Source organism: Lottia gigantea (genome assembly GCF_000327385.1).
Source record: "Lottia gigantea unplaced genomic scaffold LOTGIsca_89, whole genome shotgun sequence".
NCBI lineage: Eukaryota > Metazoa > Mollusca > Gastropoda > Lottiidae > Lottia > Lottia gigantea.
In genome coordinates this window covers 954,619-972,271 of record NW_008710923.1, presented here as the reverse complement: position 1 = coordinate 972,271, position 17,653 = coordinate 954,619, and the positions used below count along the sequence as shown (strand labels likewise).

Genomic DNA, 17,653 nt, shown 5'->3' with positions numbered 1-17,653 from the left:
GTATTTACCAATATAAGTTTCTAGCATAAAGACAGGAAACCCAATGTAACATCACAATGACAAGAAATAAACAAAAACAGAAAAGAATGAAAATGGAAAATGAAAAGTCATGTCTCATTAAGTGTAATATAAAAAAAAACTTTCTGAATCACAGAATTAGAATTCATTAATTAATTGAAGAACTTATTCTGATATTAAACATCTAGAACATAGAAACAATTATCTATATTGATAGCTGAAACCATAAGCTAATAACAATTGGTTTAAGCCACTGCCATATTTACCTTTTAAAAAGTGTTACAGACAATTCTATGTCATAAGTAATATAAGAGAAATGTTCCTTAAAAACATCTACTTTTTAAAAAATGATACAAACAGTTTGAATATCATGGAGTAACTCTTTGTAACATTTTGGCTGGAATAACATTAAATTGCATGGTGCCATTAGAATCAACAAGTTGTGATAACAATGAGTTAATCAAAGTTTTAAAAGAAAAAGTAGGGGATTTCAAGAAAATTTTTGACATTTATAATTTGTGGAATATGTAAAACCTTTTAATTCATTGTTTGTATGACTCTTTTGACTTAAATAATTCACCTATATCTAACAAGGCTACATAATATAAGTTTACGTGGTTATCTTTAGATACATTCTGATTCAGATCCATTATTTATTTTTGGTATATCTTTTGGTTTTGTTCAAAAGTATCTGAAAATCTGACAACACAGTCTATGAAAGATTGTTCAGAAATTCAACCAATGAAATTATCAGTTTATTTTTAATGAATATATGGACCAATCATTCCAAATCATTCCAATTGTGATAATCATGACATCATTGGATAAGGTTCAAAGTGATTTAGAACCTGGGTGAATGGGAAACAGTGTCGGATTTACAATAAGTGAAGTAATCTACAGTAACATTTATCATAAAAAAGCCTAAATTTATACCTGATCTAGTAAGCAATATTATTAATTGTAAAAAATGTAAAAAAGATATAAATTTTCATTATTTAGTACGCTTGTGATATGACTTATTTTACAATTTCCATGTCTTTTAGTGGATTTATTTTCAAATTTATTTGAATTTGTCTCTATAAGCAAAATAATGCTTACTTTATTAATTATGAATTTAACATAACTGGGCATTGAATTAAATGAAAGTAACATTAAGTTACACTTGAATAAGGTATGGAGTCTAGTACAGTGTACATTGTGGGGTGGTCGACAAAGTAGAAAATGGAAGCAGCAAACACACAAGTTACGGAACATGATTCGCTTCTTCTATTTCCACTGTATCTATAAAACAAGCACCATGCTGAACTTTGTCTCATCTTATGTTACAAATTCTCTAGAACCTTTAGAAAACCAACTCAAATAATTCAGAATACATTTTGATCCTAAAATAAGATTTGAAATTGTAAAATAAGTCGTCAATGAATATGAGAAACGATTACACATGCCCTTATCTTGATTTTATAAGAGAATAATAAAACCAAACACATTTTCACAACATTACCCACCGGTTTGGCTTGAAACAAACTTTTTACAACCTTTGTTTTGGCTGAAATTGAATAGATTCATTAAAATAATCAATTGAAACATCCTTCAAATTCTTCAAAATGAAAAGAGGATTGATTCAAATTCTTCAAAATTCAAAATGAAGAAGGATTTACATTCTTCAAAATTCAAAAATAAAGAGTCAGAATTCTTTTCAAACTTAAAAGATGATAGATTCATATTCTTCAAAATTCAAAAGGAGATGGACTCAAATTCTTCAAAAGTCAAATGAAGATAAGTAATAATATTTGATTAGTGGTGTATTAAGAGGGCCATTATAACTAATAATTCTATTCAATTTCAACCTTATCACACATAATCTTTTATAAATACATGCCATTGATCAGATAATCTGCCTCATTACTGTGTAACACTCTTCCTTTTCGTAATCGTCTCTTCATATTTCTTAAACGACAACCGATAAATACTAATAATAAGAATGTAAAGGCTAAACCAAGCGATAATGCTATGATTGGTCCTTGGGCTGTCTGAAATGAACTATCCACTGTTAACCTTTCTTTGCTGACTAAAAGGGATTCTGTTTCCTCGTTCGTCAAATCGGTTTCCTCTTTTGATTCTTCATTTGATCCTGTGTCTGTGTTTTTTGGAGTATCTTTTGTTTGATCTTCTTTTGATTCTGTAGAATCTGTAGATTGTTTTGATTCGTCTGGATTTGTTTTTGATTTGTCTTGATCTAATTTTGATTCGTCTGGATTTGATTCATCTTCTGTAGATTCCGTACCCTCATCTGATGTTTCTACTATGTCTTTCTCTGATATATTCTGTTGTGTATCTATAGGTGATTCTGAAACAATAATATACATTGTATATCAAATGATGGAAAGTTCCTTATATTCTCTGTTCAAAAATTAAACTAGGGAACATGTTCTATAACAGGACAAGCTGTAGCAGAGAACTGAACTAAGAAAAGTAAAATATACCTTTAGAATGAGTTTCCAGATCTATTTCTTTCACATTTTTCACTGGTGTTGATGGCTTCTTGATATTTTTATCATGAACATCTGAAAGTAAATTTGATTATGTTTTTTTAAATAATACTATTTGTATGTGATGATAAATACATGCTCAATTTTCATCAACATTAGTAATAAAAGTTAAGTAGTTCCTAAAAACATTCATGTAAAGCACTGGCCAAGGTCACAAATAAAGAGATCTGCTAGATATAAATTAGGGTGGAGTTAACACAGTTTGTATTTAGTTTTGAACACAAAATCACACTGGTAATCAATAATCGATAACTAAGGGATATATTCAGAAAATCAAATGATTTCAAGGTATTACAAATGAAACCTTTATGATTTTCTTCACAAGTTGCAATGTTATAAACATATGTGACAAATGTTTTGTTTTCATTCTTTCAATTTCAATTTGTTTGTTGTTGTTTGATCAGGGCAAAATATTGTAAAAATCTCATTTTCACCCTTTTAAAATAAAAATTTATTATTATTATTATTATTAGAGGTAAAATAACAAAGTAAAGTAGATCATCTGAGAAAACACACTGATTCGTGCCTTACTGATATAGAAATAGCTTTACTGAAACTGAAAAAGATGTCCAACCCAAGTGAATATGAATTTAAATTTTAACTAACCTGTATGATGAGGATGGATTTTAGTATCAGCTGGTTTTAAATTCTTGTCAGCATCTGTAATAGAAATTAAATTAAAAATACTTATATACAGTTATCATTAAAATAAACATTACATCACAGAAATATAACAAGTTATTTATTTAATAATATCTAATTGATAAATCAACAACACAAAGAATAAGCAGAGTTTTTGAAAGTAAACAATTACTTCTACTGCTGCCAAATATTTGTCCCTGATTATAAAAGTTCACATTTGTAATATTACTCTTACAATATCTAATATCTAATGAAATAATGTAAAATATGAGATTCCAAAAAATAAAAATCTACAAGAAAACAGATTTATGATAATAATGAAACATGCAATAATTGGGAGAAATTCACAAAAACATTATGCATAATACACTACACTAAAAAGAGTTCATAAAGGAATAGTTATATCATTTAAATATTTGTTTAACAGGTTTATGGTGCTCAATTCAGCTGGTTAGGCAAATACTTAGTTAACTATACATACAGATAACTGAAATTGAGCACTATCAGCTTAAGATAATATTTAGACAACTATATTACTAAAAAAAACTAAAACAAATGAACATTATACACGTTGAGGTGAAAATAATCACACATTTTTTTAGAATGGCACACGAGTCATACAATATTTATTTTAAAGTCAGCCTAGTGTCGGCTTTCAACTCCAACTATTGTTTGCTGGAACTTCTTAAAAAACAAATTTACAACAAAATACTATGATATAGAAAAAAATAAATTTACAAATATTACTACAAATTAAAAATAATTTTAGACACAAATTTACACAGAAAATTAATTTTTAAACAACATGAATAGAATAGTGTGGTAAAAAGTAAACTTATATTTTAACTAGGTATTGGTGTAAAATAATTTCATGCAGGTGAATATCTTTAACAAGTAATGATTAATACTTACATCAAGAAAGTGAAATCAACACATCACTATAGTTACAACATCTATCTATTACAATCATTGACTTTTCTTTTTAGAGATTTATCTATCAACATTCTTAATGAATATTAAATGAACAATCAAAATATATGGGCTCACTTCACTTGTTACAGTTGAATTTCTCCTTTCAATGAGTTTAGCAATTTTAATTTACAATCTGATCGCTGAACGAGAATTTGCTATATCATTAGATTACAATAGGCAATTTAAAAAACAAAACAGGCTTCAGATAAAGGATTGTCAAGCCCATTGAAATGTTCTCTTCCTCAAATGTTGATAAATATCTTTCAAGAAAAGTGAATAATTTGGTATAATACCTTGACTAACTGAATTAAATCTATTATATAAACCTGGAGCTGGTATATACGCTGGGTGATCTTGACTACTTCTATCCTCACTGTCTGGTTGATAGGATTCATAGTCTGGATAATCATACATAAAGTTTTTACCATAACGTTCTGGAGTGAAAGGATTTCTGGGGGGCGGCTGTCTATTTTGATAGTTCAGTTGGTTATTAAAAGGTGGAAATTGTTGTTGTTGTGGTCTGTTGTATGGGGAATAATTTCTATTAAATGGAGTTAAGTCCCCTTGTCTTTCATCTGGATCTGCTAGAGTGAGGTCTGGAGGATATTGTTGTTGTCGGAATGGAGGTTGGTAATAATTTTCGAATCCAGGTTGATTAAGAGGAAGCTGATTTTTGGGATATTTTCTACCAGGAAATGGTAAACTGGGCTGACTATTTTCACTAGACTGCTCATTAAGATTAGAGTCAGGGTCTGATATCATATGAGCATCATGAACAGGGTGCGGTCTTTGTGTTTTAGCTAATTTAGGTTTCGGTACTATATCAACTTCAGTTTTCTGTGTTGGACCAGGTTTAGGAACTTGAGGTTTGTTAGCAAGGAAATAACTTGGTCCTTTCTTTCCTTGAGATGATATCATAGAATCAGGAATGAACGTATCCATCGGAATTTCCTTTTGATATGGATGTTGATTTGAATTAGATGTTGGAATGAGTTTTTCTGGCTCTTGCTGGTTATTTTGAGGTATCACTATATCTTCATTTGAAGAACTTCCAGGCCACACTACCACTGGGTTGGTCTTTGGAGTAGCTGGCACTATTTGAACATTCTCATCTTTGGATTGGATCTTCTGAAGCGTATCTCCTGAAATGGCGCTTTCTGTCTTGGAATCTGGGTTAGTTTTCTTCATCTCTTTAATGGCAGTGTCTAAGTCTTTGGATGATTCTGTTGGTTGAGGTTGGTGGAATTCTCTGGCCATTCCTGCAGCATCCACAGAAGATTCTGCTGTTGGTGGAATATTCTTCTCTGGCGCCATTGTACCATAATCTTGATGACGGAATTGAGAATTAAAATGGGAACCAAACTGTTTTTGAAACCAGTGAGGATATCTATTAAGAGGAGCTACAGAATGGAAAAGAAATAGAAAATATTCTATAGGAGTCTACAAATAATCATTTCATTCTAATCTCAGCTAGAAAAAATATTCTACAAAATTTACAAACTTTTAAGAAATAAGTGAAAAAGTTGCAAAATGGAAATAATATGTTAAATAATCAGAATAATAATCAACAGAAACGTGACTAATTATGTGGTTTGAGATATAGTAAAATAACAGTCTGCAAGTTTCTTAATAATTACATTTCAAATGTTAAATAATCATAATAGTTATTATGGAGCTATCCAAGAGATTCATCCAAAGAAGAAGACATTTCAATATTCTCAAGAAAAATTTGTGTATAAAAACATTCATAAATCAGAATAATTCAATATCATGAATAGACAAATACATCTCATGTTCAAATTAAATACAAGCTTGAAGGTGCAGACAAAGTGGAGAGTCCGATGCTGTGTCCAGTGCAAGATTATTGATTCTGTAGAAAATCGGTCATGTCTAGGTTATTCTCTCTTCTATTTCCAATTGTATCAATAATCCAGCACTGTACATCACACTTCCATTATTCCTAACCTAAAGATATTCAAAGTAAGAAGTTCTTTAATCAACTAAAAAGATCATGTGCTGACAGTCATCACATAATTCAAAACAAGCTTAAATTTCTTCAAATTGTCAGAATGTAATATGTGTCTCTGAATAAAGACAGTGAGAACGGTAGACTCACTAAAATTTCAAAATTTCTGTTCGATCAAGAAAAGACAACACGTGGAATTGACATAGTTCATACAGAATTTGCCACACCTGTAATGTTGACAGTAGTATGTACACGTGAAATACTCATGGAATCTCTCAACTTGTCAGAAGACAGATTACAGAATTAGGGGAGATAATCCAGTAGATTATAATTTACAATAACTTCAAGTGTAGAAGTTGGTAGAGTAAATAAGAACTAATAAAGGTTGGCAGAAGATAAAAGAAAGTAGAGTACAGTGTATGGTAAACTAAATCAGTAAAAGTTTCTGGTGTGTGCTCAAAAATAGATGTCATTATCACAATATAAACTTCAAAAATACATCACATTACTAAACTATTTTTTTCATATTTTTTTTGCACTAAAAACACATTATGTTACTTTTAGCAATTGTAAAAAAATTTTTTTTGGCAATTGTTTTGGTGATATTCAAATTTCAAAGCTTAACTGAGAAACACACTTTATGAGCAGTAAAAAACTCAGCTATCTATCTGCTCTTGTGTCCATCTCAAAAAAATTTAAACTCAAAACAATGGTCTTAGAATTTCACTACTTGTCTCGTCTCAGACCATTTTCCAAGAAAGACAACTCTAGTCTAATTTAATGAAAAGAAAACCTACCATCAGTTTGACAGTTTCGTTCATCCGAACCATCATGACAGTCATTTCTACCATCACAAACTAGAGAGTTCCGAATACAATCTGGTCCATCAAGATCAACAACTTTACATTCAAATCTAGAGTGTCCACACACTTCCCCTAAAAATCAATAAAACAATATATAAGCTGGCACAAGGTCCCCAAATCCACAGATCAATGTTTTAAAGGGTAGTGATTCAAATTGTGGAATGTGTAAAACATGGAATGAAATAATACTTGAATTTAAACAGTCTATAAACAGACTAAGTAAATGGATGTATGAAAACAGTGGCAGCGCAATTTGGGGTTCAAGGGGCAATAAATGGTTTGTACACCCGATTGTACCCCCACTTCTTTCTAACGAGGGTAACAAGTGTGAAATCATACATACAATTAATTTTTTTTTTAGTTCATGTAATTCAAAATATATTTTATTGATGGGTGAAGGACATTTAGATATTCTACTAGAAAAGTATTTTAAATTGTTACTTACGACAAGTTCCATGTTTATTATAATAAGAAGTTCTACAGGTACAGATACCATTTAAACAGAAAGCATGAGAATCTTCACAACCACCATTTGTTTGACAAACACCTCCAATACTTACTGTAATAAACAAAAGATAGGTGTTAGAGTGGGTTAAAACCCGACACTAAGCCAACTCTTGGAAGCAATGGCCATGGCATAAGAATTTTATAATTCTTATTCTAATTTTTCTTATACTTTGGAATACTTCGATTAATGTGGTCTCAAGACACCCGATAGGCAACTAAAAACCCCTACTGGGTGCCTGGATCACTGGATCAGCATTTTCATCTTAGGTGTTAGCTGTTCTTATGCACCAAGTGTCACTAAGTTGCAGGTTAGTGGTAGAAAACCAATGGCCTTGGTGTCTGACTTTTTCTTACCATGAAGAGGATTTGATTCGAGGTGGGGGCCAAAAATGAGAGGAGCCTCTCTTAATCCCCTTAAGGGCCGGGCGTCTTAGCAATTCAGACCTGAAGGGGAGACCCTAACTTATCATTAGGTTGAATGTGTCATTGGAGTTTGCAACGGAACAAAACTACATATTAAATAGATAGAAGTGATTGATAAATAATCAATCAGAACACTGGAACACTAAAATAATCTTTGGTCAAGTTTTGTAGAATGAGACCCAATCTTACCCATGTTGTATATCTCAATTGAATTTCAATGTTTTAAACCTTGCAGTAAAATAATATTACAAGCTAACTCTAACTTGACTATTGTTACCATAATTCACATGCTGTTTAGATTATATATTTTGTCCACCTACACTAACAGGAAGTTTTATATAGAGTTAAAAAGTCTAGGTTTTATTCTGGAGATTGTTGTTAATTGGTTAACTGTTAACAAGGTCATTTAATTTGTAAATATAAACTCAGGCCAGTCAATATACATGTACTTTTCTTAGTTCTTGTGTTCAGTACTTGTATACTTTCTAAAAGTACTAATCTTAGATTTCATCTGATGACGACAGGTGTAAATTGTGTTGAAACGTTATGTGTTTTGTTATTAAAGAAGTAAGTTATACCATAATATACCCCTTGAGTTTTCTGTTATATCTACTAATCTTAGTTATAAACAGAATGGGAAACTCCGTTCATTTTGTTGCATTTTATGAACAGAATAGAACTTGCTTTATTAGTTGTTATATTTAATCTATGTCCAGGGGACTTATTCTCAAAAAAATTCAAAATTCTTCAAAATCTATTAAAATCAATTTTAGTGATTGATCAATCATATGTGTAGAACACTGAAATCATCTTAAGTTAAGTTTTCGAGAATAACATCCAAGATTAAAAAAGTATTGAAGCGTACATGTCATGAAGACCATAAAAATCATTACATGAGTATACCTTGTTCTGAACATTCCTGAAATTTCTATGCCATAATCATTACTAGCATCTAACCTATCTGAAATCGTTTCGTGATTATTTAATAAGCCATGATAGAATTACAAAACGTGTCATGTACACATTATCCACAAAAATATCTTCATACCATTTTTTCCATATTTATTTACATTAGATAAATTTACTTCCAATTAAATATAATATAAATGTTTATGCAATTTCAAGAAAAATCCCTCATCAGATTTCAAAACCTACATGTAGCCAAGCCTTTATTTACATTTTATAAAGCCTATATTGTATTAACATGCAATATAGATGTTAGATAATTTCTTGGTTTTGAGGAATGTATAGTGATTGTTATAGAACGTGATTCTTTAAAGGGATTGTAAACAATATTTCAAAATTTTTATATGTATTGATTTTACACCATTCAGTCCGACATCTGTAATTCCTGCAATTCCACAAAAATTAAGTGTTTAATGAAGTCACTAACCGCAAAATATGCTGTTATCACTTTCATGTAAGGCCCTTATCATTTAGTGATGTCATTAAACGCTTAGTCTTAGTTTTAGTGGAATTGCAGGAACCACAGACATCTGATTGAAAATTGGAATTGTGCAAATCGATGCTATCAGTGTCCCTGATAAAAATTTACAACACCTTTAACATGCAATGTACATGTTAGATAAACTACTGATTTTGAGGAATTTATAATGATTGTCATGGACTGTTATTTCACATATCACTAGTTAAAGTCACTATATATCATATATCATTGAATGATTAGCAAACGTTATGTAATAAACCTAGGTAACACATTTTATTCTGTTGAAAGATTGTAATCAATGAAAATATATTAAATTGTTGCCAAATTAAGACCAAATTTAAAATTCTAGTTTCCTAATCAAACCACGAGATAACTATATTTAAAATGGTCATATTTCTTACAATTAGGTAACCATGAAGCCAACGTTGTTCTTGGTATGTTTCTTGTGCCTCGGATCCACTAGTCAATATTTGATGGAAAAACTAAATAAATTTAGGAAGTATGATTGCAGTCAGTGTCTCTTTAAAATGTAAACAATGAAATCATTTACGACCAATACACGTCTCAAATTTTGATAAATAAGGCTTTTAAAGTGATAAACAAACATTATCAGTATTTACCATATATTTATATAACTTATATTTTATGATTAAAATTGACCTTATTTCATATCATTTGACATACAGGCTTTGATGTTTGAAGACACAATAACTGTGCTCTTTTTTAAGAATTTCAAAACTTCTTTTTTCTAGAGCATTAATAGGATTGGAAAATTCTCATTTTTAGAGCATTAATAGGATTGGAAAATTCTCATTTTTAGAGCATTAATAGGATTGGAAAATTCTGTGCTGTTTAACAAAATAGAAAACTCTTTTGGATACCAGTATAGTTGAAGAAAGACCACTGAAAAATTATTTGGAATGATTGAATAGCTGAATAACAGTTGACTGATTGGAAATTATTTGTGGATTTTCCACATGGAAGTTTTATAAGACAATCTGGTGGATTATTATACAAAATACGAAGAAGGATCTTGAATTCCTAAAATCAAATAGACTGTGAATCATTTCTAATTTTGGATTTTTAAAACATGATTTAAGTGAATAATAAAAGGTGATAGTATCAAATTTTGAGTATGTATCATCCATTTGTTAATGTACAATTATTAACACACAATTGACAAACTGCGTAAAAAGGAAACAAAACGATTTGAATCGATTCAACATTAAATTTAAAGAACAGCGGAACAAAAGTAGTCAAAACTTTGTATTGAATGACCTTTATTGAAACACATCAGTGGATTGCTTTCGTGATTTGAAAGAGTTTTTTCTACCGAAACCAGTTGAAACCGATACAGATAGATAAAAAAGATAATATTGTGTTTGAATGTTATATGATACTGTTAAAAACCATGTTTTAAAACCACCAGAAATATATAACTATAAATAAATACAGATAAGCATCTTGGGTGTGAACAAGGCTTCAGGATATACAAGGCTTCAGGATATAATATTTTTTGAAAAAATTCTCAAGGTGATGTATAAACTTTTATTCAACATCTTTATATTCTATATTTCTATGAGTTACGGATGTAAGTATCAGAATTTTTGAAGCAATGATTGCAAACTTGTACCAATTGTTTGTTAAGAAGGAATTTAGTAATAAGGTTAGTTTTTTAACACTTTTAGATAATTAAAAAAAAAACAATTCAATGTTCCTAGGTAAACAAATTTCTTTACATTGGAGCAGGGTTTCTGTACACCATCCATAAAAATTTTTACTCAATGTTAAAGATTAATATTTTCTTCATTATTTCAGTCAACTCAGCTGTAAATGAGTACAGACGATCTGGAAAGATCAATGCCAAGAAGGTTGGGTTTAGAATCAGAGCATGTATTCTCTAAAAATGATCTTACGTTTCAACAATGTTTCTAGGAAATAATAACGCAAAGAATGATTGAGAATACAGCCAGCTATTAGAAAGGATCCTAATTGAACCTGTGTTTATTTCTTAGATTCTTTCCTACCTGAGTGAGGTTCTTCAGGTTTCTCAGTAGTGGTAGTTGTAGTAGAAACAGGATCATTAACTAATTTACCACTCTCTGATAGGTCTTGTAAATCATTCTCATGGTCAGAATTACTGGATGTTTGAAAGATTTTCTCTGCTTTGACATCATGTGTGATGCTGGATGAGATATAACCATCAAGACTGGCAAATTCACAATAGTTTTTATTAGAATCTGGGTCTTTACATCGGAATAAATAACAATTTCTGTCTCCCTGAAATAAATACAAAAATAGTTCATTTCAAACTTGGATATCATAATTTTCTTTTCAAATTTGATTTTTTCCCATAGATAATTAAAAGGATAGATGGCATTTTTGGGGGTTGATTTGGGTCTTGAATATATGAAAATAGTCTTCAGAAGTACTAGAAAAGTACGAAAATTTCATAATTCCTTCAAAAATACCTCAAACTAGGAATTCCTTTTCCTGTTTCTATAGATGTATTTTCTATATATATATGGCAGTGTCTCATGAAAAGACAACTCGTCATTTTAATTTTCAAACACAGATAATTCTGGACACACATGGATTACAAGGCTCAAATTTCAACGGTGAGATGTGAACACTCTTACTGATTGGCTAAGCTAAAAAATTCCTGTTTCTGAGACTAAGGCATGATTGGTCAAAAAAATGGCGCATCTGTCTCTTTAATGAGAGGCCTAAAGAAGTTAGAAATTTAACAAACAAAATCAGTGATCCAGGCCATAGATATATGTGAATATATATAGTCACTATTCTTACAATTTACGCAAGAATTTTAGGGTCATATGACTGCATTTATAAGCCTACAGGTTTTTTTTTTAATAAAAAATCTATTCAAATTAAATGAAGGTTGAATTTATAATCTCTTTCCTAGTTTAGGGATATTATTTCATATCTTAGTATTTCTACGTAATTAAACTACTGAAAAGACTAGGAACAGTCGTAGATACGCAATCCCTGGTCATAAAAACCATTAAGTTGCTCAAGTGAAGTTAGAGGGGGCAATATATAAGATCTTAAGGGATTTATCTAAACTTTAAGGGAAATCAGGCGTAAGGGCCTTTATAAACAATCACTAAGAGAATATTGAAATGTCTGTCATATGTAAGCCCATTCATACTTGAGTAAGATATGTGAAGTGACCTGAACAACATGGTTCGTTACTACCTGGTACATAAAACTTAAAAGCTCCCATTTTCTAGGATTTTTATAATCTTTAATAAAAGGGGAATCAGGCTTAAGGTTCTTAAAAACCAAATTAAACACTCATAAAACTTAGCATAAACTCTGAAAGCAAGGCATAACATAGCATAATTCAAGGTTTGAAAATTAGTAGTATCAAAAAAGACCAAAATGTTCAATTTACATGACTTGATTATTTTTTCAATGATCTGATGTGAATCGACTATGTACTCAGTATGTTCCACTGCCTGAAGAAGGGGGTCAAACCTTAAAACCTTTCTCAACTTAGGCAAATATCAAAAAAGTTATAACTATAAGCTTTCATTCATAGGTAGGACTTCTAAAGAATAAATGTAGATCCTGAATGTATTAATTTTCCAGGAAAAATTGGTGTGACTACAATTAATTATCATAAAATAATAATACAATCAGGATCTATAGTAGACCCTATTCTCTAGATGTCCTACCTACAAAAAAAATCTTAAGTTTTATTTTCAAATAATTTTCCAGGAAATTTGTGGGAGTTATATATTCAACAAGGAAATAAAAAATCATCAATGATTGAACTGGGAAGGTCGGCCTTAATAATAAACATTATCAATCATCCAAGCATAGTTTATTAGGGATATATTCATATTATTCAACAATAAACATTTATTGGTCAATTATACTCATTGCCTTAAGGTTATTTCATGATTACAAATAAACAATAGGATCCGTTATCAAGCTGTTAGGTTTTGTTTGATATCAGTTGTAAATTTTCAGTATTGTATATTAGATGTAAATCAACTTTGTTGTATTTTAGTTGAAAATTAACAGTGTTGTCTATGAGTTGTAAACTCACTAACTCAGTGTTGACTTTTATTTGTAGACAAACAGTGTTGTCTACTAGTGTAAATTAACAGTGTTTTCTACCCATTTTTGAACACAGTGCCTGTTTACCAGTTGTAACTTAACAGTGTTTTCTACCAATTGTAAATCAACAGTCTTATGTACACCAGTTGTAAATCAACAACAAAATACAAATTTTTGGACACAGTACCGGTCTATTGTACAGTAGGGATACATAGATTGTCTCTCTAAAAGGAACTTTAAGTGATTATCATAGCAACTTGTGAAAACTATAGAAACTGTTAATTGCTATAAAACCATAGGATTTTAACAGTAAGTATATAATTAGCAGGTTATCTTTTAAAGGGGTTAATTAGGCTACTGGTAAGTTTTTTAACAGAAGGTCCATTAATTAGACTAACTAGACTACCATTGGTTTGACCCGTTTTAATAACTTTAGAGCATAACATATGGCAAGAGCTCCACAGCAGCTACAAGGGTCTTATTCAAAATATATCATAAGCAAATTTAGAATTTTAGATGTCTCAGATACTGAATAGATCAAATAAATTTTCAACATTGTATTCAATGTTCCATGTGCATTAAGTTATGGAAACCTCTGAGGGTTTTGTAATAGGCCTATATAGCATTCATATGGGCATGTAGTGGTTTCCCCCCTTTACAAGTTCCTTCCTAGTGGTTTCCTCCCTAGTGGTTTCCACCTCTTTTTAATCTTAAGTAATCTGTTGGTAAGCATATGATAACATATAACATTTTAGCCTACTCTATTCAAATTTGACTTGTTCATATGTACAATAATGCTGTTTTATTTGAATAAAATTCACAGTACCGGTACTGGTTGTAATTCATTAGCTGAGATTTAGAGGTTATCATATTTCCTAGTAGTAATAGTATCTCATTCACATAACCATTGTTCAAGTAACAGTCATAAGAACATTCTCACTGTAAATTAGGTATTAACCATATTAAATTAGGTCATAATAATCGCACTGGCTATTTGCACCTTCACGATGCATGTTCTCTATTGCTGTTAACAACGGTACGAATAAGATAAGACATAATAGACGGCGCTAGTTTTGGCATTTTTTTTTTTAAGACTGGAGCCATTTTTATAGACAAAAATATTACTGAGTGACTTTGTTAGGGTTGATTAGGGATGGCCATATGTTTTTTAATACCATAGCCACAGCCTATAATAACAGCCTAATAAAACTGAAAGTAAATCATTGCAAACATACGAACCTTATTTTCATAAACAGCCAATTCACATCCGTCTAATTCGCAGCATCGTTTGATACAGTCATAATTAGATACCAAGCCATTTACAGAATCCAAAAATGCTGCACCTGCAGCTGTCGATGCCTTGGTTTGGATGATTGTGTTTGAAAAATTCTTATGTTGACAGCTGTCATCAATCGAAGAATCGGTATCGGATTCTTTCACTGGATCACTGTGCCCCAGTCTTTTCACGATTTCTTGCAGGACATCAGGATCTTCTAGTAAGGAAAAAATGTCACTGACGGATTCCTTTCCAAAAACTGTAACTGTTAATACCAAACATGCTACCAACAGTGTTTTCATTTTCACTAAATATTCGATTCACTTTGAGAGAAATTTTGTTTACAGATTGCTAAAAAACAACATGGCTTCCAAATTAGCGCATGCGTAAAGAGATTACCTCAATATGCGTATGGCTACAATGTTGTAAAATGGTGAAATATAGTTCCATAATTAATACAATGTATAACTAAGTAATAAATTTATTATCAGTATAAATATATTATATCTTTGTTTATTATCAATTGATAAGTTTATCTATTCACCATTTTAATCAATTTGATCATAATTTTAACAGCGTATTAATTTTTGTTTACAGTAAAATCCTGTACAGAGGCATTATGAGCAAAAATCTATTTAGAAGTAAAAAGAGTGTCGGCTTTAACGAAGTTATGGCGACGTCCTACTCTAGTCCAACCAGTACTGAGCCAACTTACGCTTCAAATAATTTGGAAACTAGTTACCAACAAAGATCAACAAACATGTCAGATCCTAGAGGATCGATTGGAAGTAATTCTGGAAAAAATCATGTAGATTTTCATGTGAAAAGAGAGGAAGACAAAGTTAAGAAAACCAAATATCTTACAGCCAAGTACGGACAACATCAAATGATGCTTATAAGAAAAAGACTTGGTGTGGAAGATTGGATTTATGACGAATTAAGGAAATTATATGGCTGTGAGGTTGGTATATTTTAAATCAAAGTTTCAATTTTATTTCAGAATTTAATTTCATCTTCATTAAATGACAGAGTATAATATTCTATATTACATTATTTTGTTTATAACATACAACAGGATTCCCATGTGGGACAAAATAACTTTCATGGTTTTCAACTATTTCAAGACATCAAGGCATTACATTGAGATTTTAGATTCCTTGTTGAGTCCCTCACTTGGCATTGTTGCCTTCAGACATAAAACACGTTACACTCACTAGTTCAAACATTATATAATTATACACTTTAATACTGAATTGAAATACTTTAGGTAACTTGAAAGTTCATTGTCCTATTCCTGGCATAGTTGTTCAACAAATTTGACATCATACACAGCAATATCAGAAAGAAATGTCAACATTATACTACAATGTTTCAAGACTAACATCTTTATTTAAAGGTATACTACCTATTAGGATGACCAAATATAAATTGAACTTGACCAAAATGAGCCTTTATTCATCAGTGGGCTTACCTGGTGTCAAAACTAAAGAACAGAATCTCTATTATCGATAATTCCTTAAATTAACTAGTAAAAATCCATTAAACTATTGAGTTATTTTGAATAGAAGCTTTTTACAATTAGTTAAATTGCTTAGTTTAATGGATATATCATCTTTGACTTATATAGATATTCTATTGGATGATTAAATTTGATGTCCCTTCTAAGAGGTAGTATTCCTTTAAAGAATTACTGATATATACTGATGTATTGAGTGTAATTGCATCAGTGAAAATATTGATAATTATAACCTTTTTTATGCAATAAGTATATCAATTGCTATATTTTTACTTTGACATATTTATATTTAGCACAAAGAACAACATTATGCATAGACACATAAAAATTCAATCAATCAAATTTACTCATGATTACATTTTCAATCTTTTTAAATTTTGACATTTAGATTGACATGTCATTTTTTTTAACTCTATTGTTACCAATCACATGTTAAATTGTCTGATGAATTTGGAAGTTATTTTTAGAGAGTTCACTGTTTCAGGCTCCTGCTTGAATCAATCTTAGTACTAGGGTCTTAACTTGTAGTATTGTTTCTGGGATATCTTAGCACTAAGAGTGTAAGAAATGTTTACATAGGCTGATATACATCATTTGTGAATTCTGTGCACTCCTCTTTGCAAAATGTGCTCTGAGAAATTACTCCTGATTAAGACCTACATGATTATCACTTTGTTTGTGTTCCATAATTTACAGAAAAAAACTTAATATTAATTACCTGTTTTATTAATGGAATTAATCACAAAAGATTCAGTTACTGTATCAATATCCTCCCTTTGTTCATCAGCCATTCAGAAGGCAAATATCAATTGATAAAACAATATTTGTTAGTATTTATGGATGATAAATTATTGTTTGTTGAGGGTTAATCAATTATAGGCTAGTATTTGTAGCGGTTTTCAGTTTATTTTGTCTTTTCATAGTCAAATGCATTTAAATGGAGATTCCTTTTTGTAAGATTTGGATGGTATTGGCAGACATATATCATAAAACAAGATACTTATATTTTTAAAGGACATCCATGGATTTCTAAAGTTATTTTTGAGAACACAGCTTTTATTTTGTTAGCTATTGTTAGTTCTTTGGATTTGCTATGGCATGGTGGATTTTTCTGCTGGATTTGATAGACATATATCAGTCATGTAAGTCTGGTTTGTTTAAGATGTTTATAAAGTATAGAGAACTGTAAACTATGGTCCTACTCACAGCTGTTTATCATCAATTTATTGAATTTAAATCTAGGTGAATTTAAAGGTCTGGCTGTATAACAGAACATCAATTTCTGACATATTGCTTTAGGACAGCCATAGTTATTGTAAAAACAATGGTTTTAATGCTTAAACATCCTTTTTTGATGTGTGACTGTATTGCACAATATTAAGTACTGA

At 30.4% G+C, this 17,653-nt stretch overlaps 3 protein-coding genes across 3 annotated transcripts; 1 reads left to right on the top strand and 2 right to left on the bottom strand.

Annotated features, from left to right (window-relative positions):
* Nucleotides 1–1,883: 1,883 nt before the first annotated feature.
* LOTGIDRAFT_169836 (hypothetical protein) lies at nt 1,884–8,133 on the bottom strand (the record flags this gene model as incomplete). Its single annotated transcript, XM_009068124.1, has 7 exons — nt 1,884–2,365; nt 2,502–2,582; nt 3,174–3,227; nt 4,475–5,581; nt 6,945–7,082; nt 7,456–7,569; nt 8,130–8,133. 7 exons carry the CDS (start codon nt 8,131–8,133, stop codon nt 1,884–1,886), a joined length of 1,980 nt encoding a protein of 659 aa, XP_009066372.1.
* A 2,044-nt stretch (nt 8,134–10,177) lies between these two features.
* Nucleotides 10,178–15,051, bottom strand: LOTGIDRAFT_169835 (hypothetical protein; the record flags this gene model as incomplete). Its single annotated transcript, XM_009068123.1, has 4 exons — nt 10,178–10,290; nt 11,415–11,667; nt 12,604–12,681; nt 14,713–15,051. The coding sequence occupies 4 exons, from the start codon at nt 15,049–15,051 to the stop codon at nt 10,178–10,180; spliced, it is 783 nt and encodes a 260-aa protein (XP_009066371.1).
* Nucleotides 15,052–15,368: 317 nt separating this feature from the next.
* LOTGIDRAFT_169834 (hypothetical protein) lies at nt 15,369–15,785 on the top strand (the record flags this gene model as incomplete). The annotated part of the gene is made up of 2 exons (XM_009068122.1): nt 15,369–15,710; nt 15,750–15,785. 2 exons carry the CDS (start codon nt 15,369–15,371, stop codon nt 15,783–15,785), a joined length of 378 nt encoding a protein of 125 aa, XP_009066370.1.
* Nucleotides 15,786–17,653: the final 1,868 nt, after the last annotated feature.